The sequence below is a fragment of the Bacillus rossius genome, chromosome 1, assembly GCF_032445375.1.
Source record: "Bacillus rossius redtenbacheri isolate Brsri chromosome 1, Brsri_v3, whole genome shotgun sequence".
NCBI classification, from domain to species: Eukaryota; Metazoa; Arthropoda; class Insecta; order Phasmatodea; family Bacillidae; genus Bacillus; species Bacillus rossius.
Genome location: NC_086330.1, coordinates 192930506 through 192950915, shown reverse-complemented (window position 1 = coordinate 192950915; position 20410 = coordinate 192930506). Strand labels below are relative to the sequence as shown.

General features: G+C 38.8%; 1 protein-coding gene across 7 annotated transcripts in view; it reads left to right on the top strand.

Moving 5' to 3' along the window:
• Window positions 1-20410, top strand: part of LOC134527188 (uncharacterized) — a 412406-nt gene that overhangs the window by 147236 nt on the left and 244760 nt on the right. For 5 of the 7 annotated variants that reach the window (XM_063359634.1, XM_063359635.1, XM_063359632.1 and 2 more), the window contains 3 exons: window positions 3043-3159; window positions 4426-4532; window positions 14810-14910. In XM_063359634.1, the coding sequence (XP_063215704.1) occupies window positions 3043-3159; window positions 4426-4532; window positions 14810-14910 (325 nt within the window). The remainder of the gene's footprint in view (window positions 1-3042; window positions 3160-4425; window positions 4533-14809; window positions 14911-20410) is intronic. The other 2 variants (XM_063359633.1, XM_063359631.1) reach the window with 1 other exon arrangement.

Genomic DNA, 20410 nt, shown 5'->3' with positions numbered 1-20410 from the left:
AATTCTGCGCAATGCCTTTTGGCTTGCAAGATGCGCCCGTCATGTTTCAAACCATGATAAACCGTGTGCTCGATAATTATGCAGGAAAATTTGCCGCGGCGTATTTATATGACATAATTATCTGCTCCCAGACCTGGGAAAAGCATCCCCATCACCTGGCGCTCGTATTAGAGCGACTTTCCACCCATGGACTCACGTGCAATACAGCAAAATGTCACTTAGGCACCACCGAGCTTGACTTCCTGGGGCTCGTAGTCAAAGCAGAGGGGAACCGCTCTACGGAAAAATAGCTGGAAGTGATTGTAAACAAACCTCTGCCCCACAACCGCAAACAGCTGCAGTGCTTCCTGGGAATGGCCAACTGGCTCAGGGAGTTTATACCTGGCTTCTCGCTCATGGCCAAACCCCTCACGGAACTAATGTCACCAAAACAGCCCTTTAAGTGGATGAATGCCGCGTAGCTTGCCTTTGACAAACTAAAGAACAGGTTCCACAAATGCCACCAGTTAGCGTGTCTCAACCCGAACAAACAGGTCATCGTCTAAACTGATGCCAGTCAAAGGGCATCTGCGCCATTTTGCTGCAAATCGGTGACGGAGGCGAGCCCCGAGCGCGAAATTCTGGGAAGTGGAGCGACGCTTTCGGGTTAACAAACGTGAATGCCTTGGGATAGTGAGGGAGCTCCGACGCTACAGGCCACACCTGGAGGGTCAACACTTCCTGTTAGTGCCTTAAGTTGCTGGCAACAATGCAGGGTCGCCGCTCAAAGTTCACACACTGGGCCATGCTGTTGCAGAGCATTTGCCAAGCAAGAGTTAACGAACTCGCGGACGAGCTATCCCTCAACCCAGACGACACGGTCGAAGCCCGCAATGATGCCTCCTGGGATGAACTGTTACCATCCACTAGCAGGCGGCCAGTAGATGAGCCAGGCGCACACGGTCACCATGCGAACATTTGCGCCGTTAACAGTGACGACGCTCTGACACTCCCGCCAGGGGCGGAAATCAACGAAATTGACGAGTTCTTGCATGCAGTACAAAGAACAGATGACCAGTCGCAGGCCCTAATACATAGCTGCGTGGATGGCCCGTGCGAGGGATTGACATTTGTAGGCACGCCCTGCTGAAAGCGAACACCCGTGGTGGACGTTCGTACCACGTGAGAATCAAAGCCAGATGTTCTGCATGCTGCACGTGAATTGACTTGCCGGACACCCGGGTACGGACGAGATCACGAGAGCCATTCGTGAAGCATTCTACTGGTCAGGGCTTAACCAGTACATGCGTAACAACGTGCGACGCTGCCATCACTGCCAACGACACAAAGCACGGCGCCCCGATGGGAAGGAACAGCAGCTGCCAGGACGACCCACGGAACCGTTTCTACAGTAGCATTGGACTTGATGGGGCCATACCCCAGCACCTCTACTGGTAGTGATGGAGGCCTACCCCATGTCCAACGCCCGGGCGGGAACCATCGCGCATGCACTCGAGACAGAGTTTTTCCCACGGGTACTATTGTCAGATAATGCTGCGCAGTTTTCGGGCCGCCATGGGTGGAACTCTGCGGGAAGTGGCGCATGATCGCACACATGACACCGGCATAGCACCCGGGGGCAAATCCGCCTGAGCTACTCAACCAAGAGATCAAAGCGCGACTTCGACTCCGCCTATCAGAGGACCACTCCCATTGGAATACCCACGTACCAGACATAATGTTCTGTATACGCCGCCGGGCCAATGCGGCCACGGGAGAAATCCCGGTCAGGCTAGTTCGAGGACTCAACCTCCCACTTCCGGGCCAGTACCGCGTTGATGAGAGGAACCCAGAAACTGAAGACAGAACCCCCGAAGAGCATGTTCGAGAGCTGATGGGAACCCATGAAACTGCCCGGCAACACCAAAACCATGGACCAGGCTCAAATCACCCTAATTACAATGCGGCTCCCACCCCCTCTGACACCCGACCAGCTGGTCTACGGACACCTGCATTCATTGTCAGCGGTAAACCGGTATTACTGCGCCAGACTAGCGCCCAAATGGATTGGGCCAATGCCAGTGATCATGACCATAGGCACCATGGCTGTACTATTGAAGCTCCCGTCAGGACGAGCCGCAAGGTATCACCGAGACGCCATCCGGGTAGCAGATGAGTTTTGATGGCCGGGGCCCTAGTAACTTTAATTCGTGTAATTTTGTAATTCTTGAAACTATCAAAAGAAAATAATCAAAACCTTAATTAACAATGAAATGGGTAAGCTTTAACCAAACATCTTCATTCTTGTTTTTATTTCTTCAAATATAATCCAGTTTATACTTCCGCTTGTGAGAAGTAAGTCCCTTTTATTTAATGTTTCTCCCATGTGTACTTCTGAGTGTACTGTAGTGTCTTTCACTCACTTATAGCAGCTCCCAGGGCTTTTATAAAAAAAATTAAAATATAGCTCTTTTTAATTACACAAGGGCAGTAACAATATGAGTCATATGAGTTATTTGTGTGTAATATGATCCTATGATACTTCGTGTTCAATTATTTTTTGTCAGTAACTTATCTTCCTTTTTCTGACCATTACTTAAATCTGTTTGTGTGTTTAAGTGTATGATCAAAATTTCAAACTATTTGTACCCATAAAGTCAGGCTACAATTGATTCTGCTTACCACTACAACTCAGAAAAACAGCAGAGGATCAGTGGACCGAAAGTTTGGGGACATCCTGTGATTACTGTGCATCTTAAATTCTTTTGTTGTAAGGATTAGCAAATTTATTATTATTATTGCTACTTCTGTATAGTAAGCAAAAAATATTCAATTTTTAACGTAAAATTTTTGATAGATGAGGCATAATTTTTTTACGAAAGGATTTTGAATGAAATGATGGACGTGCTAATGCAACAGCCTTACCGCGAGGGGTAAGAATGTTTAGATTTTCTTGAGAACCGAGTGAAATATCATTGTTTGTAAATCTTTTATTTGTATGGGTTATTTTATTAGCAGTACGTGGAAAGATTTTGAAGTAAATTTATATTATTGTTTTTTTAGGCAGCTGCTCTGAAAGATGATACTACAATAATGTACAGAAAAGAAGATATTACTTGTAAAATGAAGATTGTGTACAAAAAGCATACAAAAGAAGTTTTATCTGCAACTGTTGTGCAGGTAAAATTTTGTTTTATAAGTTTGTTGTGGTTTTTCATATTTTTAGTTTCTTAGTGAAGGGTCTTTTCCACTTTTTTAGTGATTCTGATTGCGGTCTTGATTTATTAAACTTACTCATTGATTCTTCTCTCTTTACATGTTTTCAAAGGAGCTGGACACACCATTGTTTTATTATTTATACTGCAGTACAAATATGTTAAATCTATGAACAGAAGAATGTCATTAGACACAGTGAGGGTGTTGATATAAGAATAAAGCATTGAAAAAATAAATTGGTGGGGGGGAATCAAGACTACCCTGAGTAAACCTCTGCAACCTCCACTACATCTCCCTCTTGTGAAAAACCCTGGGTGGGCCTCACCAGAAATCAAACCCGGAAGATCGCCCTGGCAGTAGGAGAGTGATCTGAACATTCTAACACCACATGGACTGCAAGTTCATCTACATTTACATAAGGACTAAGAGGCCACAGTGGTTGAGTTGTCACCGAGGCGATCCGGGGTCAATTCCTGGCAGTGTCTAACCAGGATTTCTTCCTAGTGGGAAATGTGGTGGATGTTGCCTAAGTTGGTGAGTCTTCTCTGAGTTCTCCCATTTCTCCCACCCATGCATTCTGTCAGTGCTCCGTTCGCATCACTTCTTATTGTCTCTAAATCGATAATGTCGATGAGAAGTTACACATTTATTCATTGTCTAGATTTTTTTAACTTCATACAGCTAGATGTTGGTTTATTTCAAATACAACAAAGTTTTAAATCATTTGGATACTTCAACATTAACATTTTATAAAATTGCTTCATTAGTTACTTAAACATGAAAGTCATATTTACATATTTCTAGTGGAAAATTTGGCTACCAAAATTTAAGGTAACTATTTATAGTTATTTTTGTATTTGAATTCATGTTGTTTTTTATGTGGTTTTAATATGTAAGGTGTCCTATTTGAGTGAGTCATAATTTTGAGGTGATCTAATTTTGAAGATAGTAGTATTATATTAAATTTATTATGTATGTAAGCTTTTATATTTAAAGTCTTAACATAAATATTCATTTTATTTTCAAATTTATTTTATGCTTTGAAGACAGCTTTAAAACCATTATACATGAGTTCATAAATTTCATTGACCTGAAGGAAAGAATTTTAGTAGTTTTAAGCTTTTAATGTATCATTTATTATTTTGTATGGTTTTAATTTTTTTAGTGTTCTTGTTTAAGTGGTGGTTATTTTTTCTGGCAAAAGTATTGTTGAGCTTTTTTTTTTTTTAGTGTGAATTAAAAGGTGACCAATTCCGTGTCCCAAGAAGATCTTCAGACCTGAGCCCTGGTTACATGGCTGACAGCGATGGCAAAACTTCCCCTGGTAGTGTAACAAGGTAAATTTGATAATTAAAAGCTTAGTGCAATTGCAATACATATATATTACACCATACCTGCTACCATAGGGGCCCTGTCAGATGCCTGGTATGGGAACCAGTGTACTATCTGTTAAAGGCGTTGGCATGGTAGGTTTCTGCTTTCAGCATAGTTGAGCATTTATAGTTCTCAGCCTTAAAGTCTTTTTAAAAGAAACACACTATGATTTTGATGTTAAATTATTGAGCTTTTATTTTATGCTTTAAACTTGATGTTTGGTTTTTCGTATTATGGCTGTTTAAAATAAGGGCAGTGGGAAGTCTCGTGCAACACATTCCGTATGAAATCAAGACACTAAAATAAAAAAATTTACTTGACCACCTCAGAATTTAATGAAATTTGGTATAAAGGTTGTCCTCGTAAAGATGAGGAAAAAATATATATATATTTTTTTAAATCTTAAACGGTTTCAAAATTACGGCTATGGAAAGTTTCCTAAAATCCGGCAAAAACGTAACCCAACATATTTATAAATCCCCATAGATTTTCTTCTAATTGAGCTAGTGATGGGAGTGGTGTCATTTTACTCAGTTTTAAAAATGCTCTTTCTTTTGTTGTACAACACAACATACTTTGTCATAAAAAGTGGTTTTGAGATATCAAATTCAAAATTTTGATTTTCTCAAAAAATAAATTTTTGAAAATTTTTAAAAAATTCTTATAAATTGTTTATACTCTTGGTAAGTGATTCTCAAAATTTCAAAGTGGGTGGCTTATGGGTTCACACTTAAATAATAATTTTAAAAAAAGGTGTTTTATAAAATTGTTAGCCTACCTACTACCAATTTCTTTACTACATTACATTAATCATGAACTTAAAATTAAATTTTTAACACTTACATCTTATGCAAAAGTTATTCAGAACTTCATGATTTGTGAGGTTTTTATGGCTTCATCAGATATTATTACATAAATCCTTTCTGTAGGCATGGTGGGATCAATATTACAAAGAAAATCTGTCAGTGGTATTCACAATATGTCCAGTTTTCTTGGATATGAAAATGATGAAGGACCAGCAGGATGCAGAAATGTCACTTCTAGTTCATGTTCTTCATTCTTCTCCAACTCATTTGCCAGCCACCACTTTTGGTCACATACAGCAGATATCTATCCACTAATTCTGTCATTTGTAGTTTTTCAGTGCATTTTTGGATGGTCACTGTTTTTTCTGTTATACCTTCAGAGAATATTTTTACACATATCTTTGAATTTGATTTCTCAAAAACACTTTTTATAACAAAGTATTTGTGTTGTACCTTTTTTTAAAAAAAAGAGCATTTAAAACTGTGTAAAAACACCACTCCCTTCTCTCTAACTCAATTAGGAGAAAAGCTATCTATGGTGATCTCAAAATATGTTAGTGGTGAAATTAATTCCAGATAAAATTTTAACTGTCCATTCATAGGCGGGAGAAGACCTGGCCCTGCGGGGAAGGTGATTGTCCCTTGAGGTGTCGGAGCTGTTGCCGGCTCTAGTATCCGAGACATGATCCAACAGGTTCGTGGAATGGGTGCAAGGATGCGAATATATAGCCTCTCCGCACCAAGTGGCAATCCTCTGCCTCCACGTGGGCACCACTGTTGGGGGCGAATCGTGGTGACCATGTTGGGATGGGTAGCCTCAACCTCTGGTCATAGCATCGCCTTAACTGAAGAGGACAATGCCGGGTATAACCCTGCCGCAGTGCATCCTCAATTGCATGTATGGGACCAGAAATGGTGGATTGGCTGAATCTGCGGACAACAGCAGATGCGATTGAAACCTTTCTGGGGGGTTTGACTGCCGAGCCCCGGCGTCTCGGCCCCAAAGGGCCCCCTAGTGAATGGATCAGGCCTATGGTAATGGATGGACCATGAAAGGCACCCCTGTGTTCTGGTGCACCCGGGCTTAAAAAAAGAGCTGTAAACTGCTAGACTAGGTGTGATACGTTCCCCTAGTCTAGTGGTCGGGGGAGGTACCAAGGCAACCCCGAGGCCCTCCTGCGCACGCACCGTGGTTGTCATTTCTAGCCAGTGCTTCCTACGATCGCCGCCAGATGAGTTCAGGCACTTCTGGGCCTTAATCGGCTGTAAATCTGCCAGGCCGAGGTACGGCAGTTTGGAAGGTAATCCGAGGAGACGAGGACATCCTGTGGAGTAACTCTGAAGAGTGGCAGTCAGTTAGCAGCTGGCGAACAGTCTGCTGAATCGACGCCATGTTGGTAGTAGTACGGGAAGGATCCATTAAGTTTGAATGGTGTCCCGCTGAGGTTTCCTCCAAGGCCCTGGATTCTTGTTGGGTAGGCCTCATACTTGGTAGTGGTGCTCCGATCGCTTGGAGCAGGCTCCTAGGGTTCCCTAGCCTGATGCGGAGTCGACGTGGTGAGCGAAGGCACAGCTCCGGTACTAGCCTGGACAGCTAGCAGAGGTTGGATAGGCCTCCACCGGACCACGGGTTCACTGGGTCCCAGCGTGATGTGGGAGATTGGGAAAGGCACCAGCAGTGCTGATAAAGTCTTAGGGCACAGGACACAGCCAACTGTCTGGTTAGCTGAGTGTGGTAGAAGGGCTGAGGTGGCGACTATGCTGGGTTTCTGTAAGGTTTCAAGACTGCAATGGTCAACAGACACCCACTGACAATAAGTGACATTTTCTATAAGATTTTCTTCACAAGCCTCTTCCATGATTTTACGAATTGGGGCAACACCTGGGCATTCTGTACATTCATTTGTATAGCAATTGTTTGGTGGATTACGCAGAATTTTTGCTAAATAGTGTTTATAAGTACTATTTAGTTATCCATTTGTCAAAGCTCCTATGTTCATATTTTCTATCATTAACTTCAGGTTCTGGTGGATTGTGCATACACAGACTGAATGTGTACCACTTTGGACTGCCAGTATGACAATGTTTTGGTCTCAGCTCAGAAAATTTTGAAAAACCTATTGTAATATCTGTGAATCTTTCCTTAATTAATAAGTAAGCTTCCTTCAGATTACACAATATTAGTCGTTATGACATTTTTGTTTTTTATTTCCATTTGTATTGACTACAGTCAAACAGTCCTTAATACCAGGCATTATTCTGCTTATATCATCACTTTCATAAAATGACTTAACGGTATCGACAATAGCTTTTGAAGGAGCCTTTCCAGGCTTTGGGTTAGGGCTTTCTAAAATATCCTTTTCTTTTAATATTTTTTTTGTCTATGTCACCATATAATTTGGTGCATTAAATTCCTGCATTATTTTTTTTAGAGTGCCCTATTTCTCTGGGAGACACATAAGTATCATGAACTTCTTAACTCTATTTGTTAATGTATTAAACTTTTCTTTGAGGTTTTGTCAAATTGACTTATCTAGATTCTCATCATCACTTGATGAATCTTCAGCTGCTAAAAACAATTAACGCTTCAATGCATAGTTTATCAATTTTACTTTTTCTGTAGAATAATGCTTAGAATGAATTTTCTCAACGTTAATAGACTCTTCTAATGCAACTATTGAAGTATTCAATTGTTCAATCACAATTTTTGGATCTAATGAAAAGGATGGGTCATTTGGCTGAGAACTGTATTCCTCACTAGTTTTGATTGGAGAACAAGACAGGCCAGAGGGGCCAGGTGTATTAGTATTGTCTACCTTTAAATTTACAATTTCTTTCCTACAAAAATCACAAATTTTGGCTTTAGGTATTTCAAAATATAAACTTAACATCCAAGATGTTACATTTCTCAGTCTCTTTTTATCCCTAATTGTGTGATTAGTTTTGTTTAGCAGGTTATAACATTGTAATTTAATGAATTTGTTTTTGTTTTCCATTGTCAGTTTTAAACAATTTTTTAAACTTTAGAAAAAGACCATCTCACTAACATCATATAGGCCTAGCTTATTTCATTTTCATTGTTTTTGTCAAAGAGCTTCAATGTTTATAATGTAGTACTTACAAAATGATATTCTTTAAACACTCATTAAATATAAAAATACTTTGAAGGAATTAATAGAACTTATATTTTAACTTGTTTGAGCACAAAAGATTGTTTACTTTTGAACACCTAAATTATGTACTGACATCCTACTCATACCAACTGCAGATGCAGACTAAACAATATAACACAGACAGAAGAGAGAACTGAGAGTGAGCCTGTCTCAACTTGACTGTGAGGCTCTTGTCAGCTCATGAAACAATCAACAGACCTAACCACTATTAGTATCTTTCAAGTCACAACTTGAAGAATCATCTAGAACAGACTCTGCTGATTGTTATTTATTAGCATCTCGTTACATTTTCAAATAAAATGCATTATAAAGTTTTAAAAACTATTTCCAACTTAACTAGAATATATTATTTTGTAAATGACTAAATTGTTGTCTTAGAGGCAACCTTCCTAAGTACATACTTAATTATGGTAATAAACACCATCGTAAAAATTAAAAAAAAAAAATTTTCAGAAATTCACTTTCTGAGAAGTTCAAAATCAATATTTTGAATTTGATATCTCAAAAAAAAAATTTAAAAACAAAGTATGTTGTGTTGTACCTCAAAAAAAAAAAAGCATTTAAAACTGAGTAAAATGACACCATTCACATCTCTCTAGCTCAGTTAATTAATGTTGGTTACGTTTTTTGGCTGATTTTGGGAAATTTTACATAGCCGTAAATTTGAATCCATTTGAGATATTAAAAAAAAAAAAAATTGGAAATTTTCTTAATCTCTATGAGAAAAACCTTCATACCAAATTTCATCAAATTCTGAGTTGGTCAGGTTTATACCCTGTATTGATTTGATATGGAATGAACCTTAACCAATGTTTGTTGTAACTTTTCATATCATCTTTGCCTGGCAGTCTCGTGAGACATGGTTGGTGAGGCAGCCTCGGGTCGCAGAGGCAGAGCGGTTTCAGGACATGCATGCAGGCCAACCTGAACCATCTCTTGCTGCGAGGCACATCTGTCTTCTAGAGCTGTAGTTACTATTTAATGTGATGACTAAAATTTTTAAAATGTTGGATACCATGATTTAATAAATTTGGATTTATTGTCTCATCAATATTTATTTAGTTATAGTTGAATGAGGGTGTAATAGTGAGATGGAGCAACGAAGAAATGCTTGGATGGGATAAATGGAGTTATCTGAGAGAACCCACTAGCTTGAGGCAACATCTGCAATATTTACTTAATTCAAAATTCCCTGGTTCGACCCCGCCTATTAATGCCTGCTCGTGCATCGCATGTGTCCGTGCTCAGGGTTTTCCTTGTGTCTATGTAGGTTTTATCTGGGCCACCTTAATATAATTTTAAGCTACTTTTAAGATAGGGGAGTTAGTTATCGCTCAGTCACTCTCATGGCTAGCCAATCCTCGAACAAAGCACATTATGTATGCAACGATAGTGGTTTTGGGAAGTGAATGATCTGACCACTTAACACTCTAGCGCCTGGTTAACCAAAATCATTTATGGCAATGAAATGAAATGGATTGTTGACATTGAGGTCATTAGAGAAGATGGAAGGTGATTAGATGCTAATGAAGCATTGGCGGAGTGAGTGGGTGTGGGAAACAAGAGCACCCTGAGGAAACCCATTCGCACACTGCAATGTCCTCCTCGTTTCCACTTGCAGATACCCTGTGTTCAATCCATGGTAATGGAATCAGGTTTGCCTTGGTGGGAAGTGCGTGGCCTGACTTCTAACCCACCATGGTCCTCTTCTTGACAGTACAAGTAGAAATAGGATACTGTAACTTATATCCTTTAAGCTTTTGAAAACTAATTCACAGCAGAGAAAAATTTTAATACATACATGATTTATTCACAAATTATTAAGTGAGACAGTGCAAAAAGTGAATACAGTAAATAAGAATTAATCCATGATAATCTATTTCACGTTAAGAACCATCATCAAATTTGGGGCCCATCGACATAATTCTACAAGCATAAGTAAAGTCTTTGCTTTGTGTTATGTAACTCTGCATATTGGACCGTAAACACTTATGGCATTACGTTGCCATGCGATCCTTCTCAGTCTGTTGTGGGAGGGGGAGGGGTGGCAGTTCTACCTCCCTTTCCCCAAATTCTATTTACTTCATCTGCCTCTCAACTAGCCCACACATTACAGACAGCGAGAAACTAGTGCCAGGCTGGAGGGATGTATTATCACACTTCAACACTCTTAATTCTTCGAGGAATGCTTTTCAGAGAAAATTTCCATAAATCAAAGATGGATGCTGCAGTGCATGTGCATCTTGTGGAGTAGTGGCTACAGAGTTCATCATAAAATGCTGCTGTTAAAAGTGTGAGAAATAAAATGCACGTAAAAACAACATTGTTGGGAAACAGTTGCGTCATGAAAACCTGTCGTGTTAGACACATGAAGATTGCCTTCACGTATGTTGCTAGTTCACTGCATTTACAATGGCTGAAGAGGGAAAGTTAACTCACTGCACATCAACAAAATGTGCACACACAAATTCTGGCTAGTTTTGTGTGGGTGTATATATATATACATATATATAATAATTTTTTTTTTCTAGTGTCCTCTCCAGCCAAATACCAGCCAGTCACATCACTCACCAGACGAGGGTATAAAATGTGACATATTTAACAGTTAAGGGGTTATGAGATACCTTAGGTTGGGTCAAACTAAACAGCAATTCTGACACAGTGACGGAATGGCCAAGTATATCAGTAGTGCTTCAGAATATAACAAACTAATAAATAAACTAAATTTAAGCTCGAATAACCCGAAAACCAGATATTCCGAGCCTGGGTAATTGAGAGTTTACTGTATATAAATTTATCTTGAGTATACCTTTTATATTAAATTTCATCAATTGGAAAGACGTGCATTACTATTAGGGTAATTGCGGGAGAGATGCCACATATTTTGAAAAACAATCACAAATCCTATAAAATTATTTTTAATATATAAAAAAAATTCTCAAATAGACAGAGAAGTGTACTCACTGTGATAAAATATTAAAAGATAGTAACATAATTAAAAAACACAATAAAAAAATATCAATGAAAGTGATTTTTGGGCATCTCTCCCACAGGCTAAGGGAGAGATGCCACGGAAATCGGGAGAGATGCCTCACTTGATGTTTTTTTTACTTTATTCACATCCTGTATCTTCACTTCTCTTCCGCAAGTGTTGCACATGGGCCCATACATCGTACATGACTCGTAGAGCCACTTGTGGCACACCTCGCACCGAATCCAGTCTGCCTTCTCTTTGGTGGTGTAGTAATTTTCCCAGCATTCTACACAATTGTTGGTACTCACATCATCTTTACTTCTAGCAAGTGTCTCGTTGATACCAAATTTGTAAACATCACTTGCTTCTTCGACTTTCGCATGCTAAACAAGGGTCCTGGCAGGCACTCCATAGCACTTAGCAGCCACTCTCAGTCCCATATCACCTGCAGTGTAGCTCCGAATAGCTTCCGATAACGCCTCCTCGGTTCAGAGTCCTCGCGGTGGAGCATGTTCCTTTCTCTTATACACTCTTATATACTCCCTAAACAAAATAATCAGGTTTTTTTAAGTTGTGATTACTGTAATAGGCAATATTATAAATTTTTACATGAAAACATTTTCCTGTGAATTAAATTGCTATTTTGATACTAACACATAATAACTATAGCATACCAGTACCATTGTATGCCTAATCCAGCATATAATCTGGTAAATTAATTTACTACGTAGAGAAATTATTAATTTTTTCCATAGAATATTAAGTCATTAAAAAATGTGGCATCCCTCCCTAGGCGTGATTTTATATAGCCAATGTGGCATCTCTCCCCATAACAAGCTGTGGCGTCTCTACCAAAATCTAAGGAAAGACGCCATACTACACCAAAGTGTGTTAACAGTGATGATATATCAAAATATACTACCATAGTATGTTCCAATAACGCAACAAACACATACAACTATAATATTGAGATATATTTTAATTTTGGTTTAATAAATGCAAAATAATGAACAGATAATAAAATATTTCAAAGCTAGAAACAATACTTACGAGTGAATAAACGCCAGCGTAGTTCTTACTCGTTCACAGAAGCACCTCTGACTGCGAGAGGATTACTGTGCCATCAGTCGGGAAACTATGGAAGCAATGACCGCACCATCTAGTAAGTGAACTGAGATCTACGCTGAGTGTGGCATCACTCCCGCTGTGGCGTCTATCCCGCATTTACTCTACATGGAATACTTTTTAGTTTGTTTTGGGGGCATATGCAGATGTTATTAGTTTTTGTCACTGGTATTTAGAAATTTATTATTTATTCCCGTGTAGTTTCATTAGTTAAAAATTTTAAAAAGTATTAATTGGAACAAAAAAATAATAAATCCAATTTTAAAAAGTCTTTTCAACACTAATATTCGGCAAAGGTTGGCTTGGGAAATAAAGTGCTAATTAAAACAGGCCTAAGCCAGAAGCTTTTGTTTGTCACCTTTTGAGCGCAAGACGGTATCGTTGTAAGTTCCTTGAGGGGAATCGTAAAATAGCATGGCCAGAAGAAATGCACCCCTCGCTTCAAAGCAGCTTTGAGCTGGAACATAAATGACCGCACACATCTCATCCTGAAGGGACATGAGCACAATGGTTCTTTTGTCACTTGTTAACATATGGGGTATAATCATGGAATATATATAATTTCTCTAATATACTGAAATTATGAAATGTGCCATTTAAGCATTGATTCTTTGACATTATATATATTGAAGGATGGGACATATGAAACTTATCATTTTTCAATCATTTAGCTTATTTTCTCAATCTTCAAAATTCACTATGATATTGTTTGTTTGTTTCTTTCTGATTTCCTTCCTGGTTTTCTTTTTCCTGCACCTTCCATCTTTGAAAGTCGGTGTGGATTGTAAAAATTTTGACTAAAAGGTCATGTATCTTCCACTCTCTCGCCACTCTTTCTTATCCTCCATCTGTATTTACAAGGAAAGGTAGTATTTTACTGAAGGTGGTAAATATGAAATGACCATAACTAGCATCCCAGTGTTACATTTGCCTTGTAACTTTATATATTCATGTTGCCACATATACCCACACTCAGAAAGGTTTAATAGCTGTGCATTTTCCCTGCTCACACATAGATCAATATTCATAAGTCTCTGGCCTAATGTAACAACCTTTCCCTTCCCCGTCCCCTCTACTTCCCCAGGGTGCACAGATGTGTTTGAGAGATGGATTCACTCTTCTCCCAACAAGGCAGTCGGAGCCGTGAGCTAGTGGATTTCTCTGGTTACCCTGTTTCACCGGCCATTGTATTCCATCACTGGTCCATTCACGTGCTCTCACCCATCCCTACTGCAGCAGTAGGCCACTACCGTGCAGAAATTAAGTCACCTGCAATCAGGTGTACAGTGTACATTCCTGCCAATACGATGTGAAGAACACCGAGAGTAATTCCCTGCATGACAACAGGCAATTTAGCACTTGTTTCATCTTTTGTCACTCCCATGTGTTGCTAATAGTTTTTTGCTTGGAAAATACTAGCTGTGTTTGTGACCATTTCTAGAAATGTGCCCACCAACTTATTCTGGTGTATCATTTAGTTTATTTTGCTACATCATCTCTTCTAAAGCTTCTGTTGCTGTACGCCATTTATTAATCTCAAAATTTGTCTGTAAAAAAGTACACCTTTCAATATCCATTGAAAAAAATATAGTGAAAGGGCAGCACTGTGCTTTACACGGACCACTTTATACCTGTCACATGTAGCCAGGGTAACAGGTGTTTGTGTCATGTCATTAGATAATTTTTGGTGATGTGCAACATGATTACAGCATTTAAAAAATTAGTTTTTTCTGTTCTATGCTTGTTGATTGTGATTTCAAGTTAATGTATTGAGAATTGTAAAATATTTAGATGTATACTATGGTAGTTTGCTTTCCCTACCCCACACCTTTTTTTGCCAAAAATAATTGGTCTGTGCATTTTAAAATTCCTTCTTAATTCTTAGTGTTACATTTCTGTTAGTATGTTATTTATTGAACTAATTTTCTCAGCTGTAGTGTAGGCTAAGTTAGTCAAATATAATGTGAATATGGCTTTCTGTTCCAAAAATTATTTGAAAGTGTTATTGGTTTGAATGTCCATTTTATTTTTTGCAGCAGTTATATGCAGCAACTGAAAAATTTAATATTTTGTTTCTTGTGCAAGAGAAATGTTATTGGCATGAGATATGTTTAAAAAGAAGGTGATATAATGTTCTCTAATGTTGTATTCATTTTGTGCAGCACTGGTCCATACGCACTGATCCCAAAGCAGATGTCTCGGTTTTCAACAGTGTCTTCGAGCTCTTCTGGATCCAATTTTGGTTCATTTAATGGTAATGGAGGTATAAAAATCATGTTTAAATTAGTCCGGACATATTTATTATTTATAAAATTTATTTTTATGCAATGGTGACCAACCTCCTCATAATATGAGGGGAAATATCATTGAATAAAAAACTATGTCTTTTACAAACTATGTTTTTAAACTCTGAAGTGCACCATCAAAAGTTAAAGTTAAGAAATAGATTATGTACAAATGAATTCTGTCATGTAAATATTCACTGAATCATAGCTGTGTTTGTGGGCAAAGTGATTGTGAAAGGATTTAAATATAACTTAAAGATTTTCAACTTCATAGGCTGGCTTTAAATATGGCTCTTACCATTTCTGTTGATGTCTCTTTCGACCTGAGTCTTTGATGACTGTGATCTGTGACTGAAGTGTTACTATTAGATAGTGAGTTTTGTGGTTTAAGTGCCATTCCCTAGCATGACTCATTTTATAAGAATTTAGTTGGTACATAAAGAGAGATTTGCTGTATAAGTGGTTATAAAGTCTGTGTTTTTACAACATACTACTAATAATTCATAGTACACCAATCCTTCACTTAGCACGACTAATTCGTTCCTAAAAATGTTCGTGTTAATCGAAATCGCATATTCTGAAGCATTAGTCCCCATAAATATAAGGCTAAATTATTTAATGTGTTCCAAGATGTGTAGGGAAGTAATCTTTACATAATATAAATGCGTAGAATAATACTTGAAAATGCATATGTCATATCATTTATCTTTTTAAGCCTACCACCGAATACGTTAGATAAAGAAAACATGGCACAGTGTAACGGGAGATAAGTGGTAACATATTTACCGTCAGTCAGCAGGTTGGCTTGCCCGCCCAGGCGTGACCTTCAACACGCGCGTGCGTCTGTCTGCCTGCTGTTGCAAGCAGCTGGATCCTTTGTTATTACGTTTAAAACTTAACAAAATTAAAACACTTATGAAATTAAGAACCGGTTTTATATAACTTTAAAACACACAGCCATATGTAAACATTTAATTTGTTATGCACACCTCTTATAAAAGCAGCTATATAAACAAATCAGTTAACAGATAAACAGATTTAGATTTTCTCTAGAGCACAAACATAACATTAAAATATGATTCGCATTAATTGAAGACGTGCTATGCGAGGGATTGGTGTACACATGCATTTATTGTTGGCAAAAAGGAAGCGGAGCGCTGGTCTACTTCCCCAGTCCAGCTGTGTGGCTTCAGGTACAATCGTAATACGCAAAGATAACTGAGCTATAAGTAGGGGTATGCAAAATTCGCATTTGCGATAAAACGATTTTTTACGCGAATTTTGACATTTTACAGCGAATAATCACGATTTTGCAATAAAATCATTTTTACCCTAATTTTAACAGTTTAAAACGAATAAACCCGATATCCACATTATAGGATACTATTTTTACGTGAATCTTAACGTTTGAAAACAAATAAACCCGATATCCATAAATATTTAATTAAACTATGCTAAAGATACGTACTTCTGACGAAGTCCGTAACGTAGGCCTAACCTGTTGCAGAATTAGTAAATCAACACGGCCGCCATAATTCAACTAGAGTACGATGCGCTGCTTCCTCTCACACACGAACATGTGACAATGTTTTTTGTATTTATGGTAAGAAAAACGGTGTAAAAATGTATAGAGGCGAAATTGAATGTTTTGAATAACTTGAACGATGTAAGCAAAGACGTGAGTATAGTTTGATACTTGTACACAAAACATCAAACAAATACGCAGTAGCTACACAACACGTTACTCGCTGAGCTCACTCAATGATGCAATTAGCAGCAGCAGTGCAGCTGGCAGTCGGTAGGCTACGCGCGCAGCCACGCTCACGCACTCTCACACGAAGTCACAACAAAACAAAGCTGTTTACTGCCGTGCCCGCGCGTGGTTGAATACGACAAACTTGTAAACGGTATGAATTGAACTTGCGTGGCGTGGTAGTTGTGCTCTAATACTTACGTGGCGTAGGCCTACATACTTATCCGAAGTAATAAATATTTTTAACAAAAATGTGTTAATTTACCGTAATTACTTTTGTTGACAAAAATGCTGAAACCTGCTACAGTAAGTATTTAAATAAGAATTGAGAAATTATTTCATACTTCTCCAAATACTGGACATTCAATTTCAATTATACTTTTTTAATATCATCTTTTTTTAATATTAAGTAGTTAGTATTTGGTGTGTATTAAGTGTTAAAACAATTTTCATGACACTTGAGATATGAAATTGTTATTACTGTTATCCATTTTGGTAGTCAAAATAACCTCCCTTTCAGAGAAAAATAACACCGATTTTCCAGAAAAATAACCTCGAATTCTGTGAACAAATAAACACGAAAAGTGCATACCCCTAGCTATAAGTTTTGGTGTAAGAAGCAGTTTAAGAGCTGAGTAAAGAAATTTTTTGCTGTGGTTTTTGTTTTGTTGCCATAAATAGTAATAGTACTGAAATATGTAATGTACTGAAACAATGAATAACAGTTAATAGTTTAAAATTTTTTTTCATTCCTTCTGAAAGTAGGGTTTCCTTATTCCATGTAATATTCGCTCTTGAAGTTATGTTAAGGAAAACACCTTTATCACAGAATTAATATAGTCTTACAGAAATAATTTTATTTAATATTAGTTTTTATTTTATATAATATTTAATGGTTCATGTGTAATTTTAATTGGCTGGTTTGGTTTTGTTGGCTTTGATGTAACCAAAATACAGTAAAACACCGTTTTAAAGAACTTGATTAGAGCGAACAATTCATTACTACGAACTATGCCTTTGGTCCCGTCAGACGTCCATATAACATAACGTAAAAAAATTTTACTGGTACGAATATTCTCGCTCAAATTTTTAAAATATTCTATAAATATTCATTTGAACGAACACTTTTCTGCCCGGCACGGTAATCGACAGACGGATAAAATCGTCGCCAACCACCCACAAACTGCCATCTTATTTATTTTGATACGTGCCATAGATGACTGCAATGGACTAGTGTTGAGATTAATGCACAATATGGTGTAGTGACTAAAGCGCTGCATTGTGGTGTTCGCTGACATTACTCTTTGTTCTATGCTCGCACGACGTGTTTAACCGATGCGAAGTTCTACATCGTACAGTATTGCTACACACACATCTCTGGTCGTTTCCTTGTTTATTGTTTGAGAAACGTGGCTATACTACGAGTACAGTAGAACCTCGTTAATTCGTGATGTTCGGGACCGAGATAATCACGTATTACCGAATTTCACGGACTAGCGATTAAAAGCCAGGAAGGTCTTATCAAGCTTCTCAGACACGGGCGTGCAGCTGGGTTACGGCCAAAGTCATGTGATGTAACATCTTCCGAGGCTTACTGCGCCTTGGCAGCAGATGGATAAAAAATAGTAAACTCCCCATTATTCGTGTTAATTGGGACCCGCCGATGCTAGGATAACTGAAATCCTGTAAAGAAAAAAATAAACCCGGATAATCCGTTCACGGTAAGGGCCGTCTTCGAATTAGTGTCACGGCTTAAAAAAATACAGCACTGCCTAGCCATTAGTTCACGGTCATTTACAACAGCCGAAGAGAAAAAGATAAGATCGTGCTGACCTTGCACACATAAATTTTGGGTAGCCTCCCCCCCTCCTTCTCCCCCCCCCCCCCCCTCACACCCTCTTCGTCCAGCCGAATGCCAGGCGCCTCAAAGGGAGATGGGAAGCAGAAGTCAGGACATCCCCCTCAAGTTTAAAGAGTGACAAATGTGACAGCTGAAAGGGGGGCGACACAAAGGGTCCGTACAAACAGCGTTGCAGAGTTTGTAAGCCCACGTGGTGGCTTGCAGTGTTTGCCGGCTGCAGGCCCGCGTGATGTTAATTTTAAGCACCGACAATTTTTACTTCTCTTTTTTTTTCTGCACTTTTGAATCGTCCCGGATTATCCGATTCCCGAATTAGCGCGTCACGGATTAACGAGGTTCTACTGTATACATGTGTCGAGTCCATTTGTTTTTATAGTTTAAAAAACAGTACTACTGAACATGTCTTCTAGGAAACGAAAGGCGATTGATGTGAAAATGAAACTTGAAATGTTAAAAGCAGTAGATGAAGGATTTTTTTCTCAACAATTGAAAAATGTAAAAAAATTTTCCTAACTTTTAAATTTTATGTTTTTGATTTATTACAGCATTTTTGCAAACAGCTTGTCTTGATTCCAAAGGTAGGCTTACTGTTTTGGCAAACAACTTACCTACGTATTTTTCTGTATAGTACATATACACTAATATGTATGTATGTAGTATGTATCTTGATCCCAAAGTATAGCTGTTAAAGTAATTGATGTTTGTACCACTCATATTGGGATTAGATTTTCTACTTTGTTAATTTAACAAGATCGAGTATGTTAAAAACCCCAAATCAGGCAATCATTGTGATTTTGGTATAAAGAACTTCATTATAACAAACTGCCATAATTTTGGTCCCTTCATGTTCTTTATAATGAAGCTCTACTGTAGTCAACTATGTATATTTGTATTAACATAGTAAAATTTCCTGAAAATTCGTAGAAAACCTTAAAAATAACCTGCAAAAAACCTTTAATTAGTTTTGCAAAAGAGTGGTAACCCTGATTTATAATTTTAGTTTCTATTTGAATGAAAGAATACATGAAGATGTTAATTATTGAATAATAATATGTATAGTGCTACAAATTGAAGACAGTGATTCTGTTAATTTAGCTGACATGGTTTAACAGGAAAACTTCTTAGGACTTACATTTAAATTATGCTTACATTAAGAGCCAGTTTGTAGAGCTCATCCTTAAGATTGGTTGTGGAGTCCTCGAAATTCATCCATACATCCATACTGGAGAGCGGTATTGTTTGTGCACTGCGTTTCACAATAATCGCCGATGTGGATGCGTGGTTGGGTGGTGTCTGAGGGCGCCAACTAACCTTTAACAGGGGTGGTTGCTGTGGGCTAGTTCACAGCATGAGACTCCGTCTCTCGGTGGTCGTGACTTCGCCACGTGGCAGGCAGGAGTGGTTGGACCACACACACGACTAACGTTGTCGGCACGCACACGACTGTCCGGTCCGCACACGAACTCCGATCGCCGAACTCCGCGAGTCGCACACGACTGCTCGCGCTGAGGGGTGAAGGCCAACTGGCGCGTCCTGGCAGGTCCCGTTAGGGCTCGAGTCGAGCTCCACTCTCCATGACAATCGACCTCCACCCGTTCGAGACACTACCACCGACCACACACGCCGACCGGTGAGGCACCGAGGTGGCATAACGACCTGTGCGAGCCACGGGAGCACCTGGGACGACGTCAAATGCCCCCCCCCCCCCCCTCACCGAGGCCATTATGCCCCCTCGAAGCCTCCATCACACGCATTGCCTCGGGGCATTTCCTCCGTAGGTACACTGTAAGTTCTCTGGAGTGCACTGTGTCTGAGAGGTGTTGGTAGATGTAGTGGAGTTGGGCTGGGCGATATGCGGTAGCAA